This window comes from Denticeps clupeoides, chromosome 12 (genome assembly GCF_900700375.1).
Source record: "Denticeps clupeoides chromosome 12, fDenClu1.1, whole genome shotgun sequence".
NCBI classification, from domain to species: domain Eukaryota; kingdom Metazoa; phylum Chordata; class Actinopteri; order Clupeiformes; family Denticipitidae; genus Denticeps; species Denticeps clupeoides.
This window is the reverse complement of record NC_041718.1, coordinates 21911185-21937097: the sequence shown is the minus strand read 5'-3', so window position 1 is coordinate 21937097 and position 25913 is coordinate 21911185. Positions and strand designations below refer to the sequence as shown.

At 49.7% G+C, this 25913-nt stretch overlaps 2 protein-coding genes across 2 annotated transcripts in view; one reads left to right on the top strand and one right to left on the bottom strand.

Moving 5' to 3' along the window:
* suclg2 (succinate-CoA ligase GDP-forming subunit beta) overlaps positions 1-4440 on the top strand; it is a 41771-nt gene extending 37331 nt beyond the window's left edge. Inside the window, exons 10-11 of the mRNA XM_028998276.1 lie at positions 1480-1600; positions 3998-4440. Coding sequence (XP_028854109.1) covers positions 1480-1600; positions 3998-4113 — 237 coding nt within the window. The 3' untranslated portion in view covers positions 4114-4440. The remainder of the gene's footprint in view (positions 1-1479; positions 1601-3997) is intronic.
* Positions 4441-20303: 15863 nt separating this feature from the next.
* LOC114801037 (monocarboxylate transporter 2-like) lies at positions 20304-25897 on the bottom strand. Its single transcript, XM_028998983.1, has 5 exons — positions 25853-25897; positions 25173-25378; positions 24100-24243; positions 21929-22702; positions 20304-20443 (listed from the first exon to the last, which is right to left on the bottom strand). Exons 2-5 carry the CDS (start codon positions 25369-25371, stop codon positions 20304-20306), a joined length of 1257 nt encoding a protein of 418 aa, XP_028854816.1. The 5' UTR covers positions 25372-25378; positions 25853-25897.
* Positions 25898-25913: the final 16 nt, after the last annotated feature.

Here is a 25913-nt window from a genome sequence, read left to right as displayed (position 1 = left end):
ATTGATGGGATTTATTGTAATGCATCGATAATAATAATTGAATCGTGAGTCCAGTGATGGAAATTGTGCACCTGCAATGTTTTGTGCTTCTGATCATTTTAATTTCTGTCTTTGGTTACGAGACTGATGTGCCAAAATTGACTGATTTGAAGGCAAATACTTCACTTCTTTTACACCGGTTTTAAAGTGGGATTTTTACTTACGTTGGAGTACATTTGGACCTTAAGTATCTTCATCCACTGCTGATTTCTCAGTTTTCTGCTACCATTCGATCCATCTTAATTTAATGCATACATAAATAGATCAGTTAGGATTCTACTTTTCTATTTTGATGTGCTCCAAGTTTGACTGCTGCTGATGCGTACATCATAATATTAATAATTTCTTACTGACACCTGTCAGTAGTCGCTGCTCTAGGATCGACCTCGTATTGGCACGTTTTCGCTGTCAGTGGTGACCGCCTCGCTGGACCTTCTGAATTAGAATGAGGGACGGGTGACCTGCACTGTGTCACCTGGCCGCTGTCCATCGGGAAGATCCGGTGAGGGTGTGCGAGTACCGTACAAGCCGCGTTTACCGCATGTCAGTGAAATACAGAAACCGTAATCCCGCCATCGTTAATATACAGCGCTGCCAGTAGGCAACGCCTGGTGGGCGCGGCGCGGCTCTGATCTCCACTGCCCTCTAGTGTCCGATGGACTGTAGTGCAGCGGCTTCCTGAAATCAGACATCCAACAAATCCCAGATAAACATTCCCTTTTGGAGGATCAGCAGAAGACCTCACGTACATCTAGAGTTGCTGTGTGTGTGTGTGTGTGTGTGTGTGTGTGTGTGTGTGTGTGTGTGTGTGTGTGTGTGTGTGTGTGTGTGTAAGGCTTTTATGCCAATTGATGTGAGCTGCAATCTGAACTGTTACATGAACTGAAGACTTGAAGCACACACACACACACACACACACACACACAGATGTAGACACACACATACGCACACACAGAGAGAGAGAGAGCGAGAGAGAGAGAGAGGGTTCTCACCCAGCACATTTCTGTTTTGTCATATTCCATTCCTCTCGTCTGAAATAAGCTCAGACTTGGTGTGTGTGTGTGTGTGTGTGTTTGTGCGCGTGTGTGTGTTTGTGCGTGTGTGTGTGAGACACGCTGATGTCGCCGCTTCGCTCCCCGTCTCTTCGACTGGATGTGTTCACCCCCCTGGTCTCCCCCCCGAGCCGTTTTTTGAGGGTGCGGCGGCCCTCTGTTCACGCTCATTTTTTTACTTTAGCCGGAACGTCACCACGCTGCTTCTCCGGAGTGTTCCGTCTGCTGACCCATGTGACCCCGGATGTAAATTCCGCAGCGTGTTCGTCTTCGCAGGAAAAAGCTGCGGTTTCATTCAGCCGATGGAGTCCAGGAAGAACCAGAGTCGGAGTCTCGTTTCTCCACCTTCGTTACCGCCGCCATTGAGTAAAATTTTGTTTGCGTGCAGGTGGAGGCCATCTTGGTGAACATCTTCGGCGGGATCGTGAACTGCGCCATCATCGCTAACGGCATCACCAAGGCGTGCCGGGAGCTGGAGCTGAAGGTGCCGCTGGTGGTGCGGCTGGAAGGTGGGCCTGTCGCGCAGCACCCCGTTTTTTACCGGTTCACCGCGCTCGGGATCAACAAGCCAGCGCAGGACACGGAATTACATCCAGAAGTTGGGTGGTAATCGCACTTACTACCACCCTGTCCCTGAGCAGGACACTGAACCCCGAGTGTCCCCGGGGGGGGGGACTGTCCCTGTACCAGGATAAGGGCGTCTGGTAAATGCTGTAAATGTAAATACTCATCAGGTAGTTTTGTGTTGGTTTTGTTGGTTGAAATGAGCAGATATCTGGCACCGTAGCTGCAGCTGCTGCTCCTGGGACATGTGACGAAGAGACATTCGTCCAGAATGCGGAAGTGGGTGGTGACGGCTGTCAGTCACGCCTCAAAGTTCATTTTCTGGGTGTCTGAAATACTAAAGTGAAGTAAAGTGAAGTGATTGTCACATGTGATACACAACAGCACAGCACACGGTGCACACAGTGAAATTTGTCCTCTGCATTTAACCATCACCCTGAGTGAGCAGTGGGCACCATGACAGGCGCCCGAGAACTACAGAAGATCTAAAATCTTCATGTTTTTTTTTTTTTTTATCAAATGTTCACCACATCTTACACTCGCTGGTGGAGTGCTCACACAGACTGTGAAGAAGGTGTGTGTGTGTGTGTGTGTGTGTGTGTGTGTGTGTGTGTGAGCAGCAACATGTATAAATATGGATTAGACCTGTCACCTTTTGTGTGCTAATGCTGACACTCTTGCTGTGTGTCAGTGGCGCTCTCTGCATGACCTTTCACCCCTGCGTCTTCATGATTACGCTGGTGTGGAGTTTGTGACTGTGGGTGTCGGCCCATCTGCTCGTTAGGATAATTGGCAGAAAACAGCTGACTGCTGAGTCCTGTGAAAAGCGTCCAGTCCTCCTGTCCACGAGACTTGCGTCTCTTCATTTGTCCCCTGCAGTTCTCTCTCTCTCTCTCTCTCTCTCTCTCCGTATCTCTCTCTCTGCGTGTGAGTCTCTCTCTTTTTCTGTATGTTTTTCTATCTCTCTCTGTATCTCTCTCTCTCTCTCTCTCTCTGTATCTCTCTCTCTCTGCGTGTGAGTCTCTCTCTTTTTCTGTATGTTTTTCTATCTCTGTATCTCTCTCTATCTCTCCGTATCTATCTCTCTCCCTTTTTCTCAGTGTCTCTCTCTCTCTCGCTCTTGTGTTTGAGGGGTCAGGAGTTACAGCAACTCTGAATTGATAAAGCTGATCTGCTGCAGATCAATACGTTGTTCTGTTCAGTGATGTTGTCCAGGTCCCTCTAGTGCCACTAGAATGTCTCTGACCTGTTGATGTGACTCAGGACTTCATGGTCCAGACCACACTGGACTGAGATCTGGGGCCTTCAGAGGTCAGAACCTCAATATCGTCCTTCAAGCTTGTTTGCTGTGTGCCAGGCAGGTTTCTCCTGCTGAAGAAGTGGACATATTTGGTCAGCTGGAGGACACCGCCTGCCATAATGGGGACATTAAATCCATAATGTACAAATCATGAAATAAAATGAATAAATAAAATAATTCCTTGTACACCCCGGGCGAACGTTCCTCACGGTATATATAACCTGCTCCAGGTCAGTGCCCCGCCCCTCCCGCCCTGCCCCGCCCCCCGCGGGCAGCACCGCTGCAGCTCCGCCAGAGGCGGGAGGTGAGAAGGTCTCTGGCAGCACCTAGTGGTGGATCCACCACCGTAACCCACGTTCATACACGCAGCCGCTTACATCAGCCTGGTTATAATAATCATATTCATATTTTACTGGAATCATGCACAGTGTCTGGAAAACAACAATCTCATAAAGTCTTTCATTTTTTGTGCTTGAATGTTTTGAACTAAACAAAAAAAAAAAAAAGTAATGAAAACGAACAACTTTTTTTTTTTTTTTTTTTTTTTTTTTTTTTTTGGGGGGGATTAATTTACATTTACAGCATTTACCAGACGCCCTTATCCAGAGCGCCTTACAGTCAGTAGTTACAGGGACAGTCCCCCCCTGGAGGGACACGATGCTCAGGGACACGATGGTAGTAAGTGGGGTTTGAACCTGGAACTTTGTACTTTTCTGGTCTCGCCCCCATTGTCAAAATATTACATTTCCGTTTTCTACTAGTGAGACTATAAGCCCCAAACACGCCCCGAACACGCCCGACGTAATAAAGTCTGAGAGAAAAGACGCCGCAGATTTCCGTCTGGAGCGATCTCATGAGATCACTGGTTGCCGCAGTAACAGTTTTGTGGGGTTTTTTAGGGTTTGGGGTCCATTTCCCACTCAGTAGGGAGGCTGCCTGGTTTTCAGGGCGCGGCCTCTGTTTCGGGCACGCCTCCTCCCGCCATCTGCTGCACGTCTCTTTTGGTGTTTTTAAAGTGTGTGTGTGTGTGTTTTCTGTACAGGGACCAACGTGGAAGAAGCCAAACGGATCCTGTCTGAGAGCGGCCTGCCCATCACCGCCGCCCACGACCTGGACGATGCTGCGAAGAAAGCAGTGGCCAGCATCGCCAAACACTGACACACGCGCACACACACACACACAACACAACACACACACACCAGGTCATAACGTGTGCCAGCTTCACCGTGTGTCTTTATCATTTTTATCGCTGAGCATCTTCTCTCCTGCGTTTTAATTCCAGGACATGACGTGTGGTGGCGACCGGCGTCCTCGTCTCGTCTCGCCACCATTTTGTGCTTTATTTTCGCCTTAATAAAACTTTTAATGGTGTGGCGTGAGCGCGTTTTTCATCGTACACACGAACGTCTGTCCCAGTCCTAATAGTCTTACAGTTTCATTATATTGATCTTATAAAGTTTAAATAAAAAAGCTATTTCACACAAAGGTGACTTTCCTGGCCTGTGATTGGTTGAATTTTATTTTTTATTTTTTGCCCCTGAGAAGAAATGATTAATCTGAATCTTTAACCGGTTTAGAATATAGAATCCAGGGTAGAAATATTGAATATTTATTTACCTGCTTACTTTTGGAACGTAAGTGTGTGTCTGTGTGTCTTCACGACTCAGATTGAGGACATCCAGATGCGGGAATTATTGGTTCCTGTAGGAACGTGCCATGTTCTCCCTCTGGGGTCACCAGGACCCCGCCCAGGTTTGGTTGGTGGCCGGGGACGTTAATTAAGGCCGGTTTTTATGCCGCCAGTGTCCCCCGGCGCTCGCCTGCTTTTATTTATTCCTGTAATTGTCCATTTCGGCGCCTGAAAGGTTTTATTTTAACCTTCAGGATGGATGTCGGAGCCGTAATTGGCGTGTTATGAATCTGCCGTTAGCCGTTAGCGCTCTGGAACCCACCGCGAGGCGCCGAGGTCGAGCTCCGGATTCCGCCAGGTATTGGTTATTTATTGGCCAATTTGGACGCAAACGCCGCTAATATATTAGTTCATAAAAAAGCAATAGTCTTGTAAATTGGGCGCGGCGCTTGTCGGGCGGCCTGTATTTACACGTCCCGCCTTGCTGATTTTCCCGCGCCACCGCTGACCTCCCAGTTATTGAACGCTTTCCACACACTTCCAATCTCCAACCACAAAAAGTGCATTTATTTTTACTTCTCTGTCCAAGGAAAGCCCTCGACGTGTCCACGGAGGACTTTTACCTCTGGAGGGGGTGGAGTTGATGTCCTCAGTTGGTATTCGGGTCTCAGCGTCTGGCCTTGGTTCACAGATCGGCAGAAAAATCCATTTCTGCAGCTGGTTTGTCTGCTGAAGGACTTAAAAATCAATTCAAATTACCTCCAGCACCATCTTAACACAGCCAAACTGAAGAAGAAATACCTAAAATGTGAGTTTAGGTTGAAGGCCACATCCATGTTCCTCATGCTGCTGGATGAAGATGATTGTGACGTTGGTGAAGGATGGACTCTTCAGGAGTGATCCAGACTCTGATAAACATCTGCAATCAAACTGTGCTTGGTTGGCCTCACTAGGGTCACCTAAACCAAAAAGCATGGGCTTCTGAAGGAACTCCTGGCTTCTCCACTCCAATGACCATCTGTCCAGGGTCATTATCTGAACCTAGAAAAGGAAGAGATTCACTCTTATAATGTAGAAGATGGTGAGAAGGTGAAATTCCAGAATTAGTGGTACCATGACCTGGCCGGGTCCATGGAAGAGCCTCCATGGCTCCTCGTTCTTGTTCCCGTCCCACCGCTGGAGGTCCAGCATGCATCATCATGGCTGTTCATTAACTAAAAGAGCCGAACTCTCAATCCGCTCCCGGCTTCACACTCTGCGACTTTTCAAATATTTGCCCGTTTGGTTTGTCGTCTGGAACCTTCTGACGGTGCATGTGTGCATGTGTGTGTTTGCGCTTCGCTCTGATCCAATTAACTACAAAGCCGAGTCCAGAGAGAGCGAGAAGATCAGCTGACGACTGACACTAATTAAAAGCTCATTTCCTGCGACCCCTCGCTAATTAAACGTGAATTCTGTAGAAATTTACCTGCTAATTAGATGTTGCGGAACCCTCACGCTCTCCAGGTCCACGTGGGTCATTGTCGCCAGGCGGGTTGAGGGCCGAGGTGTGGTGCATGCTGGGAAGGGGCCTGTCGGCAGTGATTTGGCGGCGTGACGAGCAGGTGATGGAGTTTGGCGTCCGCGCTCGGTCCCCCGCGTCTCCCCGCTTTGATGACGAGTTACCTTCTGTCACGTTGCTAGGTGACTCGTGTCCCTTCGTCCCGTCTTGAGAAGCGTTAGTCCTCAGTTGACTGGTCTACTGAGCTCTTTACAAGAACTGGGTTTGGGGCGGGGCTCAGAACCGACCAGGTAAAACCCGCATTACGGGGGTCACGCAAGGTCAGCGGTGCGGAGAGAGAATCCGGTCCGGTTCTTCCTGCTGAAATACGTGTTCGGGGCTCAGAACCGACCAGGTAAAACCCGCATTACGGGGGTCACCCAAGGTCACCGGTGCGGAGAGAGAATCCGGTCCGGTTCTTCCTGCTGAAATACGTGTTCGGGGCCCAGAACCGACCAGGAAAAACCCGCCATTACAGGGGTCACGCAAGGTCAGCGGTGCGGAGAGAGAATCCGGTCCGGTTCTTCCTGCTGAAATACGTGTTCGGGGCCCAGAACCGACCAGGAAAAACCCGCCATTACAGGGGTCACGCAAGGTCAGCGGTGCGGAGAGAGAATCCGGTCCGGTTCTTCCTGCTGAAATACGTGTTCGGGGCCCAGAACCGACCAGGAAAAACCCGCCATTACAGGGGTCACGCAAGGTCAGCGGTGCGGAGAGAGAATCCGGTCCGGTTCTTCCTGCTGAAATACGTGTTCGGGGCCCAGAACCGACCAGGAAAAACCCGCCATTACAGGGGTCACGCAAGGTCACCGGTGCGGAGAGAGAATCCGGTCCGGTTCTTCCTGCTGAAATACGTGTTCGGGGCCCAGAACCGACCAGGAAAAACCCGCCATTACAGGGGTCACGCAAGGTCAGCGGTGCGGAGAGAGAATCCGGTCCGGTTCTTCCTGCTGAAATACGTGTTCGGGGCCCAGAACCGACCAGGAAAAACCCGCCATTACAGGGGTCACGCAAGGTCAGCGGTGCGGAGAGAGAATCCGGTCCGGTTCTCCGTGGTTCCTTCCTGAGTGACCCCTCCATTACAGCGGTGCGGTACGGTCAGCGGTATGAATCTGGTCCGGTTCTCAGCGGTTCCTCCTACTGAAATACGTGTTCGGGGCTCAGAACCGACCAGGTAAAACCCGACATTACAGGGGTCACGCAAGGTCAGCGGTGCGGAGAGAGAATCCGGTCCGGTTCTTCCTGCTGAAATACGTGTTCGGGGCCCAGAACCGACCAGGTAAAACCCGCATTACAGGGGTCACGCAAGGTCAGCGGTGCGGAGAGAGAATCCGGTCCGGTTCTTCCTGCTGAAATACATGTTCGGGGCCCAGAACCGATCAGGAAAAACCCGCCATTACAGGGGTCACGCAAGGTCAGTGCTGTGGAGAGAGAATCCAGTCCGGTTCTTCCTGCTGAAATACGTGTTCGGGGCCCAGAACCGACCAGGAAAAACCTGCCATTACAGGGGTCACGCAAGGTCAGCGGTGTGGAGAGAGAATCCGGTCCGGTTCTCCGTGGTTCCTTCCTGAGTGACCCCACCATTACAGCGGTGCGGTACGGTCAGCGGTGTGGAGAGAGAATCCGGTCCGGTTCTTCGTGGTTCCTTCCTGCGTGACCCCACCATTACAGCGGTGCGGTACGGTCAGCGGTATGAATCCGGTCCGGTTCTCAGCGGTTCTTCCTGCTGAAATACGTGTTCGGGGCCCAGAACCGACCAGGTAAAACCCGCATTACAGGGGTCACGCAAGGTCAGCGGTGTGGAGAGAGAATCCGGTCCGGTTCTTCCTGCTGAAATACGTGTTTGGGGCCCAGAACCGACCAGGTAAAACCCGCATTACAGGGGTCACGCAAGGTCAGCGGTGTGGAGAGAGAATCCAGTCCGGTTCTTCCTGCTGAAATACGTGTCGCTGCTTTGATTGCATTTTTATAGACGCTCATTCGCAGGGACAAGTAATGTAAAAAAAACACCGTATTTGCCCACTCCTGTCACATCGGTTATTGTGGAATTAATGAATGTACAGTGACAGTCCTTGGGAAGAACAATGACAATTCCGCTTCAGCAAATTTACCCAGCAGTCCATCGGCGGCCGGGACGAGAGATGAAAACGCGGAGGTCAAAATCTCATCTCCTCGCCGAGATTAAACGTCGTCTCGCCGAGCAGCGCGGCTTCATTCAGGCTGATTTCCTGGACCCTCCATGCAAATTGAGGTGTGATTAGTGGCTCGGTGGGGTTTGGACACTTTGTCCCCCGTCCCAATTATAACCCGGGCGGGCCTCCCGTATGACATCCTGCGTCCCTGCATCTGATTCCTGATGATCGGCTTTCACTAAAAAATCATTTTATTTGTTTGCGCCGCTAATTACTGAAAACTGGCAACGCACAACCTGATGTTCCGGAAGGAAAACGCAGGAACTGAATAATCTGGTGAAATTGTAATGAATTCTCTGATCATTAAAAAGCTGTTTTTTCATGGAGGGTCCGGGTAGGATGAGGTTTCATGGGGAGTGCGGGGTGGTAGTGACCTAGCGGGTAACACACTCGCCTATGAACCAGAAGACCCAGGTTCAAACCCTACTGACTACCATCGTGTCCCTGAGCAGGACACTTAACCCTGAGTGTCTCCAGGGGGGGACTGTCCCTGTCACTACTGATTGTAAGTCGCTCTGGATAAGGCCGTCTGGTAAATGCTGGAAATGTAAATGTTTCATATTCATTTGCTCTTTAACCTTAAATGATGCAGTCTAATGCAGACCAAAGTCAGCAAATTCACCCAACAGAAAAATAGGAATAAAGAGAAGAGAAAATGAGAGAGAATATTAATAGAGAACATTCTTATTAATAATTAGAACAAAAATGAGATGCATCTGAAAGCAATGGAGAATATGTGTTTAATGAACAGTGAGAGCATGTGGACGGACCAGAATCGTCCTCTATGCATCCCAAGTCAACTGATTATTGGTTATTTTCTGATAAAACGATACAGAATTCATGTCCTCTGCTTGTCCCCCATGATGACACACTTTTTTTAGCGTTTTGTCAAGGTCACAGAGGCTCCGTCCCCTCGCGCCGGACTCTAATTAGGACAGAGGGCGTCATGCTGTCATCGCCTGGGGACTTTTCTTTTAATAAGTCCGGATATTTATCACTTCCTCGCCTGATCAATAGGGATTGTAGTTTCACCTCGAGTCAGGTGTCATCTCTGGACCAGGCTGGAATTCCATGCTCGCCGCGTGGGGATAATTATCCAGGTTTTATTTTTCGTCCCCTACCGTCCCCACCAAGCGTTCTGGATTAATGTGCTGCAGGTACGAGATGCGTTCTTGAGTACAGTTCATTCCCGCTTTACATTTATTCTTGATTAGCGGTTCATTGTATTACAAGTAAGAATTCTATTTGTCTGGTAAATGCGTTCGCGTGGCTCTCGGGGACACTGTGGACCCTCTCCTGGTCTGGGGGTCTTCTCTTCTTTACTCCGGGACGATTTGACAGGCTGGGACGGATGAGGCTCTTCGGGGTATTAATTACTGGCTAATTACGTAAACTAGCACGCTACATTAAGTGCCTAATTTCGCAGCTAATGTGCGAGCAGACGGGCGACGGCGCGGCTGAAGGCGGAGGCCTTGCCGTCTCCGCCCCTCGTACCTGCGCCGGCGCCGCCCATTAGCAGCCTGCTGACCCCCGGAACGTCCAGCTACGCCTTGCATATGTTCCTGCCCGCCTCATTTGTCCATTTAATATTAATATTCTGGAATGAATGCTGTTGTTGCCATAGCTGCTGTTATTTTAGTGTATTATTGGTGCTCAACTTTGTCTTGTTTCCTTTAATAAAAAACTTCCATCATCTGGGATCAGTTTCTCCTTCACTTGAACTGATTTCTGATTTCCCACGATGTGGGAAAAACTGGTTCTAATTAAGATGCATGAATTATTGAAGTGACTCCGCGCTAATTAACATTCTGACAACAGCGGTGCGGATGACGGCTGCCAGCAGGACACCGGGGGCCGGTGACGAAGATGAAGGGCCGCGTCTGTTCTCCAGCCTCACACCACCGGTGACGCCCAGTCCACAAGCGCTGACATTCGTCTTTCGATCGAGCTTTTATTTCCATGAATGAGATCCTTACATGTCGGTGTGAGTTGATGCCGCGGGTTCGAGAAGATCATTTCCACCCTCTTCTCTCCTCACCACCATGGTAATACATTACACACCTCATATTCGCTCCCAGGTTGGCTGGGGTTTCGGGTTTTGGGGTTGATCATTATTGCCACCATCATCCCCCAAAACCTGCTCCATCCACCATGAACCAGTCAACACCACCAGCCTGCACCATCTTTTCTCGGTGGAGGCTTCTTCACTCAGGAACACTTTTACTTCCTTTCACTGATTATTCAAATCGTTCAAATTATGGTTTTATTGTTTGGGAAAACCAGCTCCTTGCATGACTGGTTTAAATTAGTAGATAATCATTCAAACTTTTTTTCATCACCAGCCAGCAATAAATTCCATCTAAAGTGGGTGTGGCAGAGACAATCTTCACTGATTAAGGATGATGGAAAGTTTGTTTTCCTTCGGCGAGAAATTAAAACTGTATATATGACACAACTGTCACCAAAACACGTCCTTTAATATCATAGAAATAATAACAACATGAAAAAGTGATTATAAGAAATATGTCCCAGAAATCTACACACACACACACACATACACACACCCTGTCATGGTGCCCACTGCTCACTAAGGGTGATGGTTAAACACAGAGGACACGTTTCACCGTGTCACCGTGTGCTGTGCTGCTGTGTCTCACAATAACGATCACTTCACTTTCACACAACCCCTCACACACACACACACACACACACACATATAGTACGGGCCAAAAGTCTGGACACCTTCTCCTTCAATGTGTTTTCTTTATTTTCATGACCATTTACGTTGGTAGATTCTCACTGAAGGCATCAAAACTATGAATGAACACGTGTGGAGTTCTGTACTTAACCTGACCTCCACAGTCACCGGACCTGAACCCAATCCAGATGGTTTGGGGTGAGCTGGACCAACAAGTGCTAAACACCTCTGGGAACTCCTTCAAGACTGTTGGAGAAGCATTTCAGGTGACGACCTCTTGAAGCTCATCGAGAGAATGCCAAGAGTGTGTAAAGCAGTAATCAGAGCAAAGAAACTAGAATATAAAACATGTTTTCACTTATTTCACCTTTTTTGTTAAGTACAGAACTCCACATGTGTTCATTCATAGTTTTGATGCCTTCAGTGAGAATCTACCAACATAAATGGTCATGAAGATAAAGAAAACACGTTGAATGAGAAGGTGTGTCCTTTTACATTTACAGCATTTACTAGACGTCCTTATCCAGAGCGACTTACAGTCAGTATGTACAGGGACAGTCCCTGTACACACACACACACACACACAGAGAGAAGACATTGCTGGTTTCCTGCAGAGATGCCACAGTGAGCTCCTGGAGCCATATTTCCACATTCATCACATCACCAGCTACTTTATTAGAATATTATATGGTTTATTTATAAAAGAAGGATTGATTAAATTACAGGAAAGGTAATATCTAATGTAAAACAACACAAAGTAATAGGAATAAAAAAAAACAGTGTCTGCTTATTGATTAAAGGTAAATTTACATCGCATATAGATCTCCTGTAGTGGCAAGGGTTGCATGTCTTGTGCTTTTTATGTGATGTGAATATCTTGGCTAAAAGTGAGTCAATGGGGTAGATTTCCATAATAAAATGGACAATTTAACATTTATTACCGAGTATTTCTATATAACATGGAGCAGCGAAATGTTATAAAATGGACGTGTTTCTAATAAAGTGGCCAGGGAATGGGTCTAAAAGGACATTTGGAGTAAGATATGATTACAGATCTTGCAGTGGTGTGGAACTTTTGGCTGCTGATTGGTTTAAACAGGTCAGAGGTCAGAGGTCAGACTCCGCGACATGGCACCGAGGTGAGATGTTTACATTTCTGCTGAGCTGGAGCTCCTGCAGACCCTATCAGAGTTGACAGGGATCAGAGAGTAGGAGTCCCAGGAGAGAGTGTCATCCTGGTGATGTCATCCATCAGTCCCCCAGCGTCCAGCAGACGCCCGAAAAGCGTGAATAATTCATCATCAACCATCCGGGCCACCACCAGCCTGCCACTCTGACCTTACAACAGTCCATGTGCTCTCTGCATGAACTTCTAATCCATTATACACTCCCTCCACCCCAGTCAGTACAGGGAGGGGACGGTAAGGTCCACTCATCACCAGTGACCTTCTCAGGACGTGCTGGAGCAACATGGCTGAGGACCTGCTGCCATTCCATGAAAACACAACTCATAATTACAGGTTACAGATTTAAACTCTATTAAATTTTCAAAATGATGAACGATCCATGTGAAAGGAGGGAAAACTCCTTTCATTTAGTTTTTCTTGACAGTTGTTTTCTCGCCTGTGGCGAGACGCTGCCGTTCATTGTTGTTCTTATTTCTTTTTATTATTATTACTATACGCATCTCCTCCTACAGCTTTCAACGTACATCCACGAAACTTTACACATTTATCCAGGTGCTCCGCCCGGATGCCACACTCGTTTTCGGTGCCGTAGACACCCATAACTTGCATTAGCATTGTTTACATTTGCGTTTGCATTCAGCGCTTCTCTGAGTTCCCTGATGTGTGGATCTTTAACATCAGCATCAGCAGCCCATGGTCTTCCAAGGTCTTCAGCACCTCAGGCTGCCATTTGTTTGATCTGTTGCTGTGAATTCATAGCAGTGGGCCTAGATCCTTGATCCAGCTGTGGGCTGAACATTTCATAGAAACAAGACTGGTTCATAAACCCCACCTAAAACCACAGCTTCCAGCCCACCAACACCTGGGGCAGTGGTGGCCTGGCGGTTAAGGAAGGTTGCCGGTTCGAATCCCGATCCGCCAAGGTGCCACTGAGGTGCCACTGAGCAAAGCACCGTCCCCACACACTGCTCCCCGGGCGCCGGTCATGGTGCCCACTGCTCACTCAGGGTGATGGGTTAAATGCAGAGGACAAATTTCACTGTGTGCATCGTGTGCTGTGCTGCTGTGTATCACAAGTGACAATCACTTCACACTTTACTTACATCTGCGTGGAGGAGATAAATGTGTGGATGGAGTTTTGAGTGATAGTTGCGAAGTTCACCATCCCCTGTGTGATGTTTGAGGTGGACAGGAGATAATGACGGGAACTAAAGATAGCCTCTGCCCCCCGACCGAGATGACAGGCCCACCCTCCCAAAATATCCTCATCCTCGCACGATATCGATCGCATTAACGTGACCTCACACCACGATCAATGGCCAGCGGCCGCCGATCTGCGGTTCAGGCGGAGACGAAGGACTTCATCTCGCCGTCCACAACCGGGGCCCAGGTGCCATCCGTGCGCGGCAAAATGAGCCCGGTGACAGCCTATTACAAGCAAATGTCTGGAGTTAAGAGGGACAAATAGCAACTTTGTCTCCTTGGCTTTTCCTCTGGGAACATCTGGCAGGAACCGGGATTCGGATAGCTGTGTGTGCATCAGGTGTGTATCGCGCAAAACGTACAAAACACACAACACAATTCCTTCTTTAGAAAGGGACCAGGTCTATTTCAGGAAGCTCATCTGAGCGGACTGCGATGTAGACGAATGTAAAGACATCTAATGAGTCTGAAGCTGGTAAATTACTCAGTCCTGAGTGAATTCTAATGTTCATGGGCTGTTCTGCACATTGTAAATCGGTTTGGATTAAAGTGATTATGATGTAAATTCTATTTAAGGCATCTGCACAACAAGGACAATATGTCAGTGGACAGAAGAAGCCCTGAAAGCTCCGTCCTCTGTTCTCAGACCTGGGTCCTTGTACAGTACTCTGTCCTACTTGGGTTAATGATCTAAGTCATGGAGCACCAGGGGACACCAATGCTGCAAGGGCCTGAAAGTTCTTGTTTCTTGCTGCATTCCCATACTCCATCATGATGTCGTGCCGGCAGATGAACTGAAATGTAGAATTTTGGGGCTGAACTTCAGCAGCTGTAATTCTGCAGTTCTGTGGTGTCTTCGCTTACCGGAGCCATGCCTCTGTTAATCAGGCTGTTGTTGGGGCGCTGCCTTGCAGTAGACCCACTGAGGTGGACCTATGGTCTACCCAGACATGAGTAGACCCACCAAGGTGGACTCGTGGTCAATCCAGGCACAAGTAGACACACTGAGGTGGACCTATGGTCTACCCAGACACGAGTAGACCCGCCAAGGTGGACTTGTGGTCAATCCAGGCACAAGTAGACACACTGAGGTGGACCTATGGTCTACCCAGACATGAGTAGACCTGCCAAGGTGGACTCAGGGTCAATCCAGGTATGAGTAGACCCAATGAGTATGGCCCACTGTCTACCCAGGCACAAGTAGACCTGCCGAGGTGGACTCATGTACAGTCCAGGCATGAGTAGACCCACTGAGGTGGACCTATGGTCTACCCAGACATGAGTAGACCCGCCAAGGTGGACTCGTGGTCAATCCAGGTATGAGTAGACCCAATGAGGTTGTCCCACTGTCTACCCAGGCACAAGTAGACCTGCCGAGGTGGACTCATGGTCAGTCCAGGCACGAGTAGACCCGTGAGGTGGACTCTGCTAATAACTAGGATTTTGCTGGTGGGAGCAGAGACATAGAAATGAAAAAGATTGAAGTCTCAGCCCCAAAAAAATGACATGTCACCTTTGGGAATAATCACAGTTTCACTGTGATTTTCTAATTCCTCTAATTCCACTAATAACCAAGAGCAGAAATCATCTGAAATATCCAATCTGCCTGATGTCTGGCACTGACAGGACTTGTCCCAAGAATGCCAGGGTGGCAGCTGTAAGAGGACATCTGATGCCACCCCCCGTTTCAGCAGCCAATTAAGCTCCCTAATTAGTATTCGCGTGATCAATGTAGAGTTCATGCAGACCGGCACCATCCTCCACCCTGCAGCTGGGCTTACAATATTAAAAATAATAATCAGGTAATTAACGCGTCTAATAACACAACAAAGTTATCCCGCTTGTATCCTCCCGAGACGAGACACGGCGTCCCCGTCTAAACGCGGGGACGTGCCCGCGCTCCCACGGTGGCAAACTGAGGGATTAGGGCACAAATCCTTAAAGCAACTCCGGAGTAAATGTATTAATATGATTTACATAGAGATAAAACGTCCCCCGACCGAGGACGCCGCACTAAAATAAGGCCGCTGACAGCAGCCATGCGTTATACGTGCCACGCCCGAGGGCTGCCGGGCCTCGCGGGACCGCTGGCCTGAAAATGACACAAAGTGAGGAAAGAGGGCCGATGCAGAGAAATCCGTCATTTTCACCGCGGGGGGACCGCTGTGTGGGACAAAAAATCGTTGGTGGACTGATGTTGAGAAAAGCGGTATTCCTCGCGGGGGCCTCCGTTTATGGATTTTATTGAAGCCACCGGCGTGTGGATGCTGGTAAATGTATGAACCTTCTCTTCGCTGTAATTAGACCTATCTGTTTTCATGATTGAAAATCTGAAAGATTTCTGGTTTTGCGTTTCAGATTCTCGAATTATTGGGTGAAAAGCGCCCCCGATTTATGCTGCTTTTGTGTTTCCACTTTGAAAAGGCCGAGAAGTAGCTGACCTGAAGGAGACCACGGGCCTTCACGTGGCACCATAATGAATCAGCGCCGCCTCAGTACTCCGCTTATGCCAGGAAATTCAGAGCCACGATACCGTATTAATTACCCCGGCAGGGATGGAGAGCAATATTTAATATGCGCATCTTCATTTCAGCTGGTCGTCGTGTCAGCAGCAATCACATCAACACACTCGTCAATCAATAAAGAAAACCTGGAGAGACGGACACTAAATTAGAATCCTAATGATATGTTCGGTAACAATAATATTGTCTGAATGTGATAAACAATTTTCAATATTTAACTGCTCAAAAAACCTTTTAAAAAGGGAAACAGTTACAGTTATGAACGGTATGTCCTTGTTTCAATCTGGTATTTTTATCATACTTACGTGAATATAGTTCGCGTTTAAACGTCTGATCTCCTGTAGAGCAACAGTGACATCTAGTGCTGAGCAGACCCGTGTGAACCATCTGACCAGCTGAAGATCTGCGTTGTTTGAGGCGGAGCGGCGCGCTCCGTCCTCTAGTGGACTGTGGATCTATGTCCTCCGCAGCTCCTCCGGAGGCAGGTCGCGGTTATAGATGCTCTCTGGAAACAGGGTCACCTCTGCGCTGAGCGGCTGGACTGACAAAGTGCAGTGTTTTCTAATTAGAAGTTCCGCTCCATCCCTGGTGGTCAGAGCCTGACGCTCGTCACGCTGCACCCACGGGTGCTTTCTGGCACAGGGAGGCTCATTAGCGCCAATTTGCATTGTCCCAATCAGATGAGGATAAACAGGCCGCCACACGACCCGCCCTGGGGTGGCAATCTTCTCTCATAAGAGACAGGTGTAGAGACGTGGACATCCCCGCCACTCCAGCCCTAATTAACGAAGGCCGCCGAGCTTCGTCCAGTAAATTAGCGGCGGCCATCTTGGCCGGCCTGGCGCTTCTGCTCGTGAGGAGACTTCACCAGGTGGCATTCAGGATGACCGGAGCGAGTCCAGCCCCGGTGTGACATATTGCGGTAATAAAAAGCTCGTCCTCTGGGACCGTCATGCCGGACTAATTAAACACTGCGCGAGCCTGTTGCCATGGCGTCCTAATACATCTTCTGGGCCCTGTGTCAACGTACATCTCCCGTCTCCGCTTCGGAAAAATAAACCGTCATGTGCTGCAAGGTCGTTACCACAGAAGGTCCAATTACGTGGGACAATCAAGTGGGGGGACAGGTGATGGACAAGGACTTCAGATGTAACGAAGATCAATGGCGACTAATGGGGCTTTATTACACAGCAGGCTCCACCGGCAAGTTCTGCTGCGATGTGACCACTGCTTCACGTCTGCTGTGAAGATGCCTTCAAAGAGAAGACCGACTCAGAATGGAACCTTCAGTCGTTTCCAGTCAGGACTCCTGAACCCCCCATAATTCATCAGAACACAAGCCATGATCCAAACAGAACAGAACCTTTTCAGACCAGGAGCAGATTTATTTTTGGTTTTCTCTTGTTGTCAAGGTTCAGATCGCTGGAAACAGGTTGGAACTGGTGACATTTTCTCTGATGGCTTCTTTATGGGCAGTGACCCTCATAACGAGGACGACTCCACATTTCAGAGATCCTCTCGGGGAATATTAATGGGCAAGTCCTACAAGTCAGCACCCGTCACTCTGGGGTCACCACTCATCCATCAGCACCCATATGCTGCCCATTAAATTCTGGTCACCTGCCTGACGGGGCTGCACCATCCAGGTGACCCTGTCCACATCTGCTCAGAGACCTGCAGAGGACTTCACCTTCCAAACCGAAACGAATGTGATGGAGCTGGAACGACTGCACTTTCAGGCACTTTAATGGCGTTATTATTATTTTTATTATTATGCAGTATTCCTCTTTCCTGTGTTTCAATAAATATATATTTGGTGGCGGGAGAAAAAGACGAAGCACCTTTGGACACTTTTTTACACTTTATAATGAAGTGTAAACGAGAACAGAACACGCGAGTATTCTTCAGTCTATAATATAATAATCACATAACCTTCTTTTAATTGGGTTTGTTTTTGTCTGTTCTACTTGGTGCTTGTACTATATTGACTGTGTTTAATAGAATAACATTATAAAAGAGACTAAAATACAATTTTCATTTACTAAAACTAGACTTAAATAGTCTGACTAAAATAAGACTAAATTGAGTCTGGACGTGATGAAGACTAATAAAGACTAAATTGACAGCTGGGCGAAAGGACAGGACTAAAACTGAAATGAAGACCGGCCGCTAGTCGCTAGTTAGCTGCATGGGGCAGCGGTGGCCTAGCAGTTAAGGAAGCGACCCGGTAATCAGAAGGTTGCAGGTTCGAATCCCGGTCCGCCAAGGTGCCACTGAGGTCCCCTTGATGAAGGTCCCGTCCCCACCCGCTGCTCCCCGGGCGCCTGTCATGGCGTCCACTGCTCACTCAGGGTGACGGTTAAATGCAGAGGACACATTTTGACGATCACTTCACTTTGCTGGAGACGAGGAGGTGACGACCCATCCAGCCTTCTCATGGAGACGGACGGAGGGTTGGTGTGGGATGAGAGGCGGGGCTGAGCACCACCCGACCGCCGCCCCTTCACCCGGCCACGCCGGCCCAGTCAAGAGCACATAATAAATACACTCCATCACCGGCGAGGCCGGCCGCCAGGAGCTGGGAGAAGCCGAGGAAATTAATTATAGATGCACGTTAAATTACTTTCGTCTCCTCCCCTGGTCCAGAGGCGGGACGTGGAGGAGGCGATGACTGATTAAATGGAGTTTCAGTACGTCCCCGAACAGCGTGCCGCTCGCCGCGCTCCTCGCGGTGCAGTGATGTCACGCGTTCGCTGTGCGAATAGATAAGGTGCTGAAAGAGGCACTGGGGCAGAGACCCACAATGCATCACTGCTCTGAACTCTAAAACGGGGACCAAAAAAAAAGAACCCGAAGAAGCGATTTCCAGTCGTTTTTTTAATAAAGACAGTAGAAGAACAGCCTGACATTTCCTCAAACTCAGGCTTCACTGTGACACTTCACACATCTGGGACACGGGCGCCACAGCCTCAGGAACGTCCACTCAGCTCCGTCTCCAGCGGATCAGCGTCCTACCAAACGGCATGGATGTAAAACCCTGGACTCGGTGGTCCCTCGGATCCGGAACATTCTTCTCACCATACGTTCTGAAGCAGAAAACAACAGGGTCCCAGGTTCAGTACGGGCTCATTAAGCATAAAGGACAAAGCCTGGGCGGGACAGCGGGGGGGCGAATTAAAATAATAAAAGGGACGCGGCGTCTCCTGGGCCCCTCCCGGTTAATTTATGGACGCGCGGATCTGCTGAGTGAGTACGGGACAGCGCTGGACTCGGCCCGCCGGGCCGGAACATCCGGGTCCTGCTTCATTAGGTGGTCACGCCCTTTGCGATGACATTTTGAAACTTGTTAACGGAGATTTTTAATTGTTGTCAGTCGAGCGCTTCGCCCCGACCGCCGAATAAAAACATGAAATATACAACCAGCATACGCTATATATTAAATACAGGGGTCGTAGTGCAGGGGTCATAGCGAATGAAGTGCACACACGGTGCACACAGTGAAATTTGTCCTCTGCATTTAACCATCACCCTGAGTGAGCAGTGGGCAGCCATGACAGGCGCCCGGGGAGCAGTGTGTGGGGACGGTGCTCAGTGGCACCTTGGCGGATCGGGATTCGAACCGGCAACCTTCTGATTATTGGGCCACTTCCTTAACCGCTAGGCCACCGCTGCCCCATAGCGCAGGGCTCCTAGCGCAGGGGTCGCGGCACAGGGGTCGTGGCGCAGGGCTCCTAGCGCAGGGGTTGCAGCGCAGGGGTCGCGGCGCAGGGCTCCTAGCGCAGGGCTCCTAGCGCAGGGGTCGCGGCGCAGGGCTCCTAGCGCAGGGGTCGCGGCGCAGGGGTCGCGGCGCAGGGCTCCTAGCGCAGGGCTCCTAGCGCAGGGGTCGCGGCGCAGGGCTCCTAGCGCAGGGGTCGCGGCGCAGGGCTCCTAGCGCAGGGCTCCTAGCGCAGGGGTCGCGGCGCAGGGCTCCTAGCGCAGGGGTCGCGGCGCAGGGGTCGCGGCGCAGGGCTCCTAGCGCAGGGGTCGCGGCGCAGGGCTCCTAGTGCAGGGGTCGCGGCGCAGGGCTCCTAGCGCAGGGGTCGCGGCGCAGGGGTCGCGGCGCAGGGCTCCTAGCGCAGGGGTCGCGGCGCAGGGCTCCTAGCGCAGGGGTCGCGGCGCAGGGCTCCTAGTGCAGGGGTCGCGGCGCAGGGCTCCTAGTGCAGGGGTCGCGGCGCAGGGCTCCTAGTGCAGGGGTCACGGCGCAGGGCTCCTAGCGCAGGGGTCGCGCTCTCCACTGGTTTCCGGTGTGTGTGCCGGTGACGGAGGATCGGAGCGGGCACCTGAGAGGCTGCAGGAGGTAGAACGCGTCGGGGCAGCGCAGGACGAAGACGCCGGCGCTACGCGTCCTCCGGTCCCTCCCGCCGCCGCCTGTAGTTGTAGCCGTTCATGGCGAAGAGGAAGAGGCCGGCGGCCAGCATCATGGCGCCACACAGGAAGTACATGTAGCGGTACTCGCCGAAGACGTCCACCAGGGTTCCTGCGCAGGGGACAGCGTGCGGCGTTAACCGATGACTCGCGACAGATTTTCCACCAGCTGTCCACCGAAATATCACCATTAATATTAGAAACGAGCCGCGCGCTCGACAGTCGCGGAACCCACATGAGCGGCCGGGCGTGGCCAGACGGAGGGCAGGCTCCAGGTTACATCAACCAATTAAAAGCACCATGATGAGGGAGCGCTGGCCGTCTGCCGGTGACCGGCGGCGGCCCTTGATTGGCGCGGCGGTAATTGCGCCCATCTGGTGGAGTCACCTGCTTTTTTGGCGTCTTCATCGTTTAATCATCACACAGGTACTTTAATGAGTGGCGGCTCATCTGAGATTCATTAGACACAAGAAGCACGAGGCTAATTGCAGCCGTTTGACCGGCCGGGTCCTCATTACGCCGACCTGCGGAGGAGAGCGCGCAACACGTGGGGAGACTCTTCTTTACCCCATTAATTCCAACAGGGTCACACCACACAAGCCGGGGGCCCCACACGTTCCCCGCTCATTAAAAAGAAGAACATGTTCTTCCAGAAGAACACGACCGGCATCCAGAAACTCCTCGGCGGAGGTGACCTGTGTGTTTTACCCACTAACAGCTCCAAGGTGGCAACCACAAGAGCCAGGGAAGCCTCCGGAAGGAACAGCTTCTCCTGGAGACACGCTCTGGTTAAGATGGGAAGAAGGGGCTGATGGGAAAGCGTGGAAGGCGCAAAGAGACTTCATTACGGCCCGCGCCTATTTAGCTGCGAAAAATGTTCCATAATTTGCGTGGAGGACGAATTCTCCAGCGGGCGCCGCTTCTTTATGCCACTAAGTAACCGTGACCAATTACAGCCTTTCTCTGGGGCGAGAGAGAGAGATCCATTCCGGTAATGACACCCTGGGCAGAACGTCCACGTCCAACCTGAAGGACACAAATAAAACCAGTTCCACCTTCTACAACGTTCCAATTCCACAATCTGCAGGTCTAAAACAGGACGAAGTACGAGCAGGTTAACGTAATAAGTAAGAAGAATATTTCAAACTTTGAACGCCCTTATCCAGAGCGACTTACAATCAGTAGTTACAGGGACAGTCCCCCCCCGGAGACACGAGACGGTTAATTGTCTTGCTCAGGGACACGATGGTAGTAAGTGGGATTTGAACCTGGGTCTTCTGGTTCACAGGCGAGTGTGTTACCCACCAGGCTACTACCACCCACAATTAAACATTGAATCAAAAGAAAAAAAGACTTTTTGCATTTAGTCGTTTTCTTATTGTGTGTCTTTTTCAGGCATCTTTCACTTTGATTAGAGCCTTTCCAGTAGCAAGGGGGTCACCTGGAGACAACCCTGTCAAAAAATGGACGTAAAGGTGCTTAAGAGAGACCAGAACGATGATAATCAAACACATTTTTATAACATTTACGGAGGAATACAGTAAAAAACCCACTAAAATCAGTTTGTGCAGATGTTTGCACCGCTCCATGTTCTTACCTCCAATAGGTGGCCCCAGAAGAACTGGACAGCATTCAATGATGGTTACCAGACCTACGGCGCTGGAGAACCTCTCTGGTCCGACCAGGTCCATCAGACACTCGAAGAGTAGGGCGCACACCATCCCAAACGCGATGCCAACAAAGATGGCGTAGACCACCAGCCCACCATACCCAGAAGCAAGGGGGCATAACAGGTGGCAGATGCCACTGTAGGAGATGGCAAAGCTAAAGAGGTACTGGACTCGGGGGCGCATCCATTTGGTGTTGGCCAGAAGGCCTGTGCCAGGTCTGGCAAACATGTCCACCATGGCCAGGATGGAGAGCAGAAAGGCAGAAGAATACTCATCCACCCCCTGGTGCTTGGCATAAGGTGCGAGGAAGACAATCGGAGCGAAGAAGCCGAAGAACATGAGCACGTTGCCCACAAGGTAGATGACGAAGCCTCTGTGCTTGAAGAGAGAGAAGTCCAGAAGCTTGCCGACATTGTCCATGCAGGTTCTCTTCTCCTGACGGCCCTCCACCCTCGGCTGGTCCGGGCGCAGCGGCCTCATCAGAGAACCGGCCACGCAGCAGTTCAGCAGCACGGCGCCCAGGATGAAGAAGCTGTTCCGCCAGCCAAAGCGATCAAACAGGAACTGGTTGAGCGGCGCCAGCGTGCAGAGGAAGACTGGACTTCCTGCCATGGCCAGACCGTTGGCTACCGGCCTCCTGGCCTGGAAATACTTCCCGATTATGGTGAGAGAAGGCTGGAGATTAAAGGAGAGGCCGAACCCTAAACAGAGAGGAGAGCCAGCGTTACTTCACCGTTCAGCGGGGCTAGCGGGCGTGGCCCCGAGATCTTCTGGTCGTCAGAAATCATTTACGTTTATTAAAGTCTAAAAAGTCATTCATGGAACTTTATTTCATTCCAGGAACAATTTCCCCATTTAAATGACAATATATGAAGGTCAAGATGATCCATTCCGTCGCTAAAAATCTATTAAACAGCGTTTCATCGTCTAAATGAACATCTCGGCTCCAAATGAGACTCCAGATGAAGACAGAGCTGCACGTACTAGAAATTCATCTCTTAAAACCCAATCACCAACATTTTTGCCGCTATGTTTTCCACTTTTTTTATTTTATTATCGAATGAGGTCCAACTTAATATTAGGCAATTTTATTTAATTCCGTAAGCTCCTCTTATACGGACAGAGTAAAGTGGCCGGTCAGAATAAATACAAGCGACTTCCAGCCGGCGTGTAATGAGACCCGTGGAGGGCCATCGGGTCCCCTGCGGGCGGAACCAGGGTGGCGGGGGACGCTGCTGCTTTAATTACACCCACAAACAGCAGCCCAGACCCGGTCTGATGATGAAATCTACCAACGATTCGGCACATGATGCACACAAACCAAGGATATTCTCATAACCTTCATTTTTATATTCATCATGTTATTGTATTTTAGATTTATTGCATTTGTTCATTTGTCCATGAAACAAGATTTTATCACTTAAGTAAAATCAATTTCTGTAAAAAGCACTTTGAGCTGAAAGCTCCCTCGGAACCTTCAGGACCTTCAGGACCCTGCCACGGAACTCCAACAACGATGATTTATTATAAGAGAATTAAATGACAGAATTTAAACTATCGGGGAAAACTCACAGGTTATTTTCATAACCTTCATTTTATATTTATCATGTTATTGTATTTTAGATTTATTGCATTTGTTCATTTGTCCATGATACAAGATTTTATCACTTAAGTAAAATCAATTTCTGTAAAAAGCACTTTGAGCTGAAAAGATGGAAACTGCTCCATTCCGGGTCCCTCAGGACCTTCAGGACCCCGCCGTGGAAATCCAACGACGATGATTTATTATAAGAGAATTAAATGACAGAATTTAAACTATCGGGGGAAAACCCACAGGTTATTTTCATAACCTTCATTTTTATATTCATCATGTTATTGTATTTTATATTTATTGCATTTCGTTAATTTGTCCATGCTACAAGATTTTATCACTTTCTGTAGCACTTATAAACAGAATAATAGTATTAATTACTGTATTTCTATTACTGTTATTATTGGAGATTCCCAAAGGAAAGCAGCGCGATTACACGATATTAAAAACCCCACAGCACAACGCACAGGAAAATATGTAACAGAGGGATAATAAATACTGAAATACCTCCAACGACTCCAACGCACACATACAAATGTGTAATGGTAGTGGCAAAAGAAGCGGTTACCATAGCAACCCCACACATAACTCCTCCCGCAATGACCACGGGTCGGCTGCCGTAGCGATTGACCAGGATGCTGCTGACCGGTCCTGCGGGGAGAAAAGTGGAGGCAGGATTAGCCCTATTTACTCTTAATAAGGGGGAATTAGGCGGTAACGCAGTTCAGAGATTTATAGATTCATAGGTTGTAGTTAATAGTTTTTCTGCCGGATACATCCTGACACGACAAGTACGGACCATCAATCAAACAAGCGTCAGGGCGGCAATAACCGAAATGGTGTGTTTACAGACACAGAGCAATAATGGATATTAAATCAGGGCGGTTATTAAAACATCAGGCGCCGGAAGACTCAAGGACGCGGCATCTGGAGCAGCCAGCAAGTTTTCCGTGTCTGATATTAATAAGAGGAAAATATTCCAGCACGGGACTTTTCTCTTTGATTCATGAATCCCGTCCTGGCAGGGCGGCGTCCCATCGCGACTCTTCACTACCGGAGTCAAAGTCTTTCAGACAAGGTCACCACGGTATTCCCACAGGGCGGCGGGCGCGGCCAAAACGCACTGAACCCCAGTCTGATGTATTCCCCCTGTCTCTGCTTCTCTTTGGGGTGACATTGCTGGGAACAACGTGGAGGACAACATGATGGAGGCCACGCGCCTCTGCTAATACACAAGGGGACATTCCGGGTCCCTCGGAGCCTTCAGGACCCCGCCGTGGAACGATGCCGATGATTTATTATCGGAGGATTAAATGGCAGAGGTTGAAAACTCCCGAGTCGGCTCGGGGGGTCTGGACCCTGGACTGCAGGATAAGGACGTCAGCTCTGATCCTGGTCTTTAGGCGTCGAGCTGATTCAATCAGGCCTGATAAGAGCAACACAAAGTCCTCAGAAGAGGTTTCACATGAAGAAATTCAGAGAAGTACAGATCAGTTCTTCATATTTCATGATGTTTGGTGCTCCACACGTGAGACCTGCCGCAAACTGGTCAAACTGGCGGTTCCACCCTGAGAACGTACCTCCAGCGTACATGGCCGCCAGCATCAGCGACGAGACCCAGGCGATCTCGCTGTAGGAAACGGAGAAGTACTCCTGGATCTCCTTGAAGAAGATGGTCAGGGCTTTGGGGAAGGCGTACGAAAAGCCGATGGAGATGAAGGCCCCGAAGACCACCGCCCATCCCCAGCCGCCATCTGGAGGAGGATGTTCTACAGACATGATGGACCTGTTTTAAAGAGTGAAGAGATGGTCATTGTGGTGACGTCACGGTGACCCAGTGGGCGGATTCGAACCCGTGTCCGATTCCGAACCACCACCGTGATAACCGCGACACCACAGCCACGTAAAAAGCACATGGCGCCAGCAGCGGAGCAGAATCTCGTTTCCGGGTTTAAAAACGACTTTAAAATATTTCATATAAAGAACACGTGACCAGAGTGACGTCGACGCGGCGCCAGTTGGACCCACGTGGTCGAAGTTCTCCTCCTTTACTTTACTTCCTCCTGGTTCTAACTTGTTCTGTGTTTTTAATATACGACTTTTTGCTAATGGTATTAACGGCAGCGACGCATTTATAAAAGTGCAAAAAACTAAAAAAACGAGTAAATAACGTGCAAAAAAGCCAATTCAGTCTGTCGTGGCGGCGAATTAACACACACACACAAATAACATTAATAAAAGTTGTAAAAGTTGAAGTGACCTGCACGTAAACACGGACCTCCGCACAGCGCGACCCTCCAAAACAGGGAGGGGACCTCAGC

Coding starts and splice junctions, on each gene's coding strand:
- LOC114801037 (XM_028998983.1), bottom strand. CDS start 25,371: ATGTCTGTAGAACATCCTCCTCCAGATGGCGGCTGGGGATGGGCGGTG. Junction 24,244..25,172: donor GGCGGCCATGTACGCTGGAG/GTACGTTCTCAG, acceptor TTCTCCCCGCAG/GACCGGTCAGCAGCATCCTG. Junction 20,444..21,928: donor TCTGGGGCCACCTATTGGAG/GTAAGAACATGG, acceptor TCCCCTGCGCAG/GAACCCTGGTGGACGTCTTC.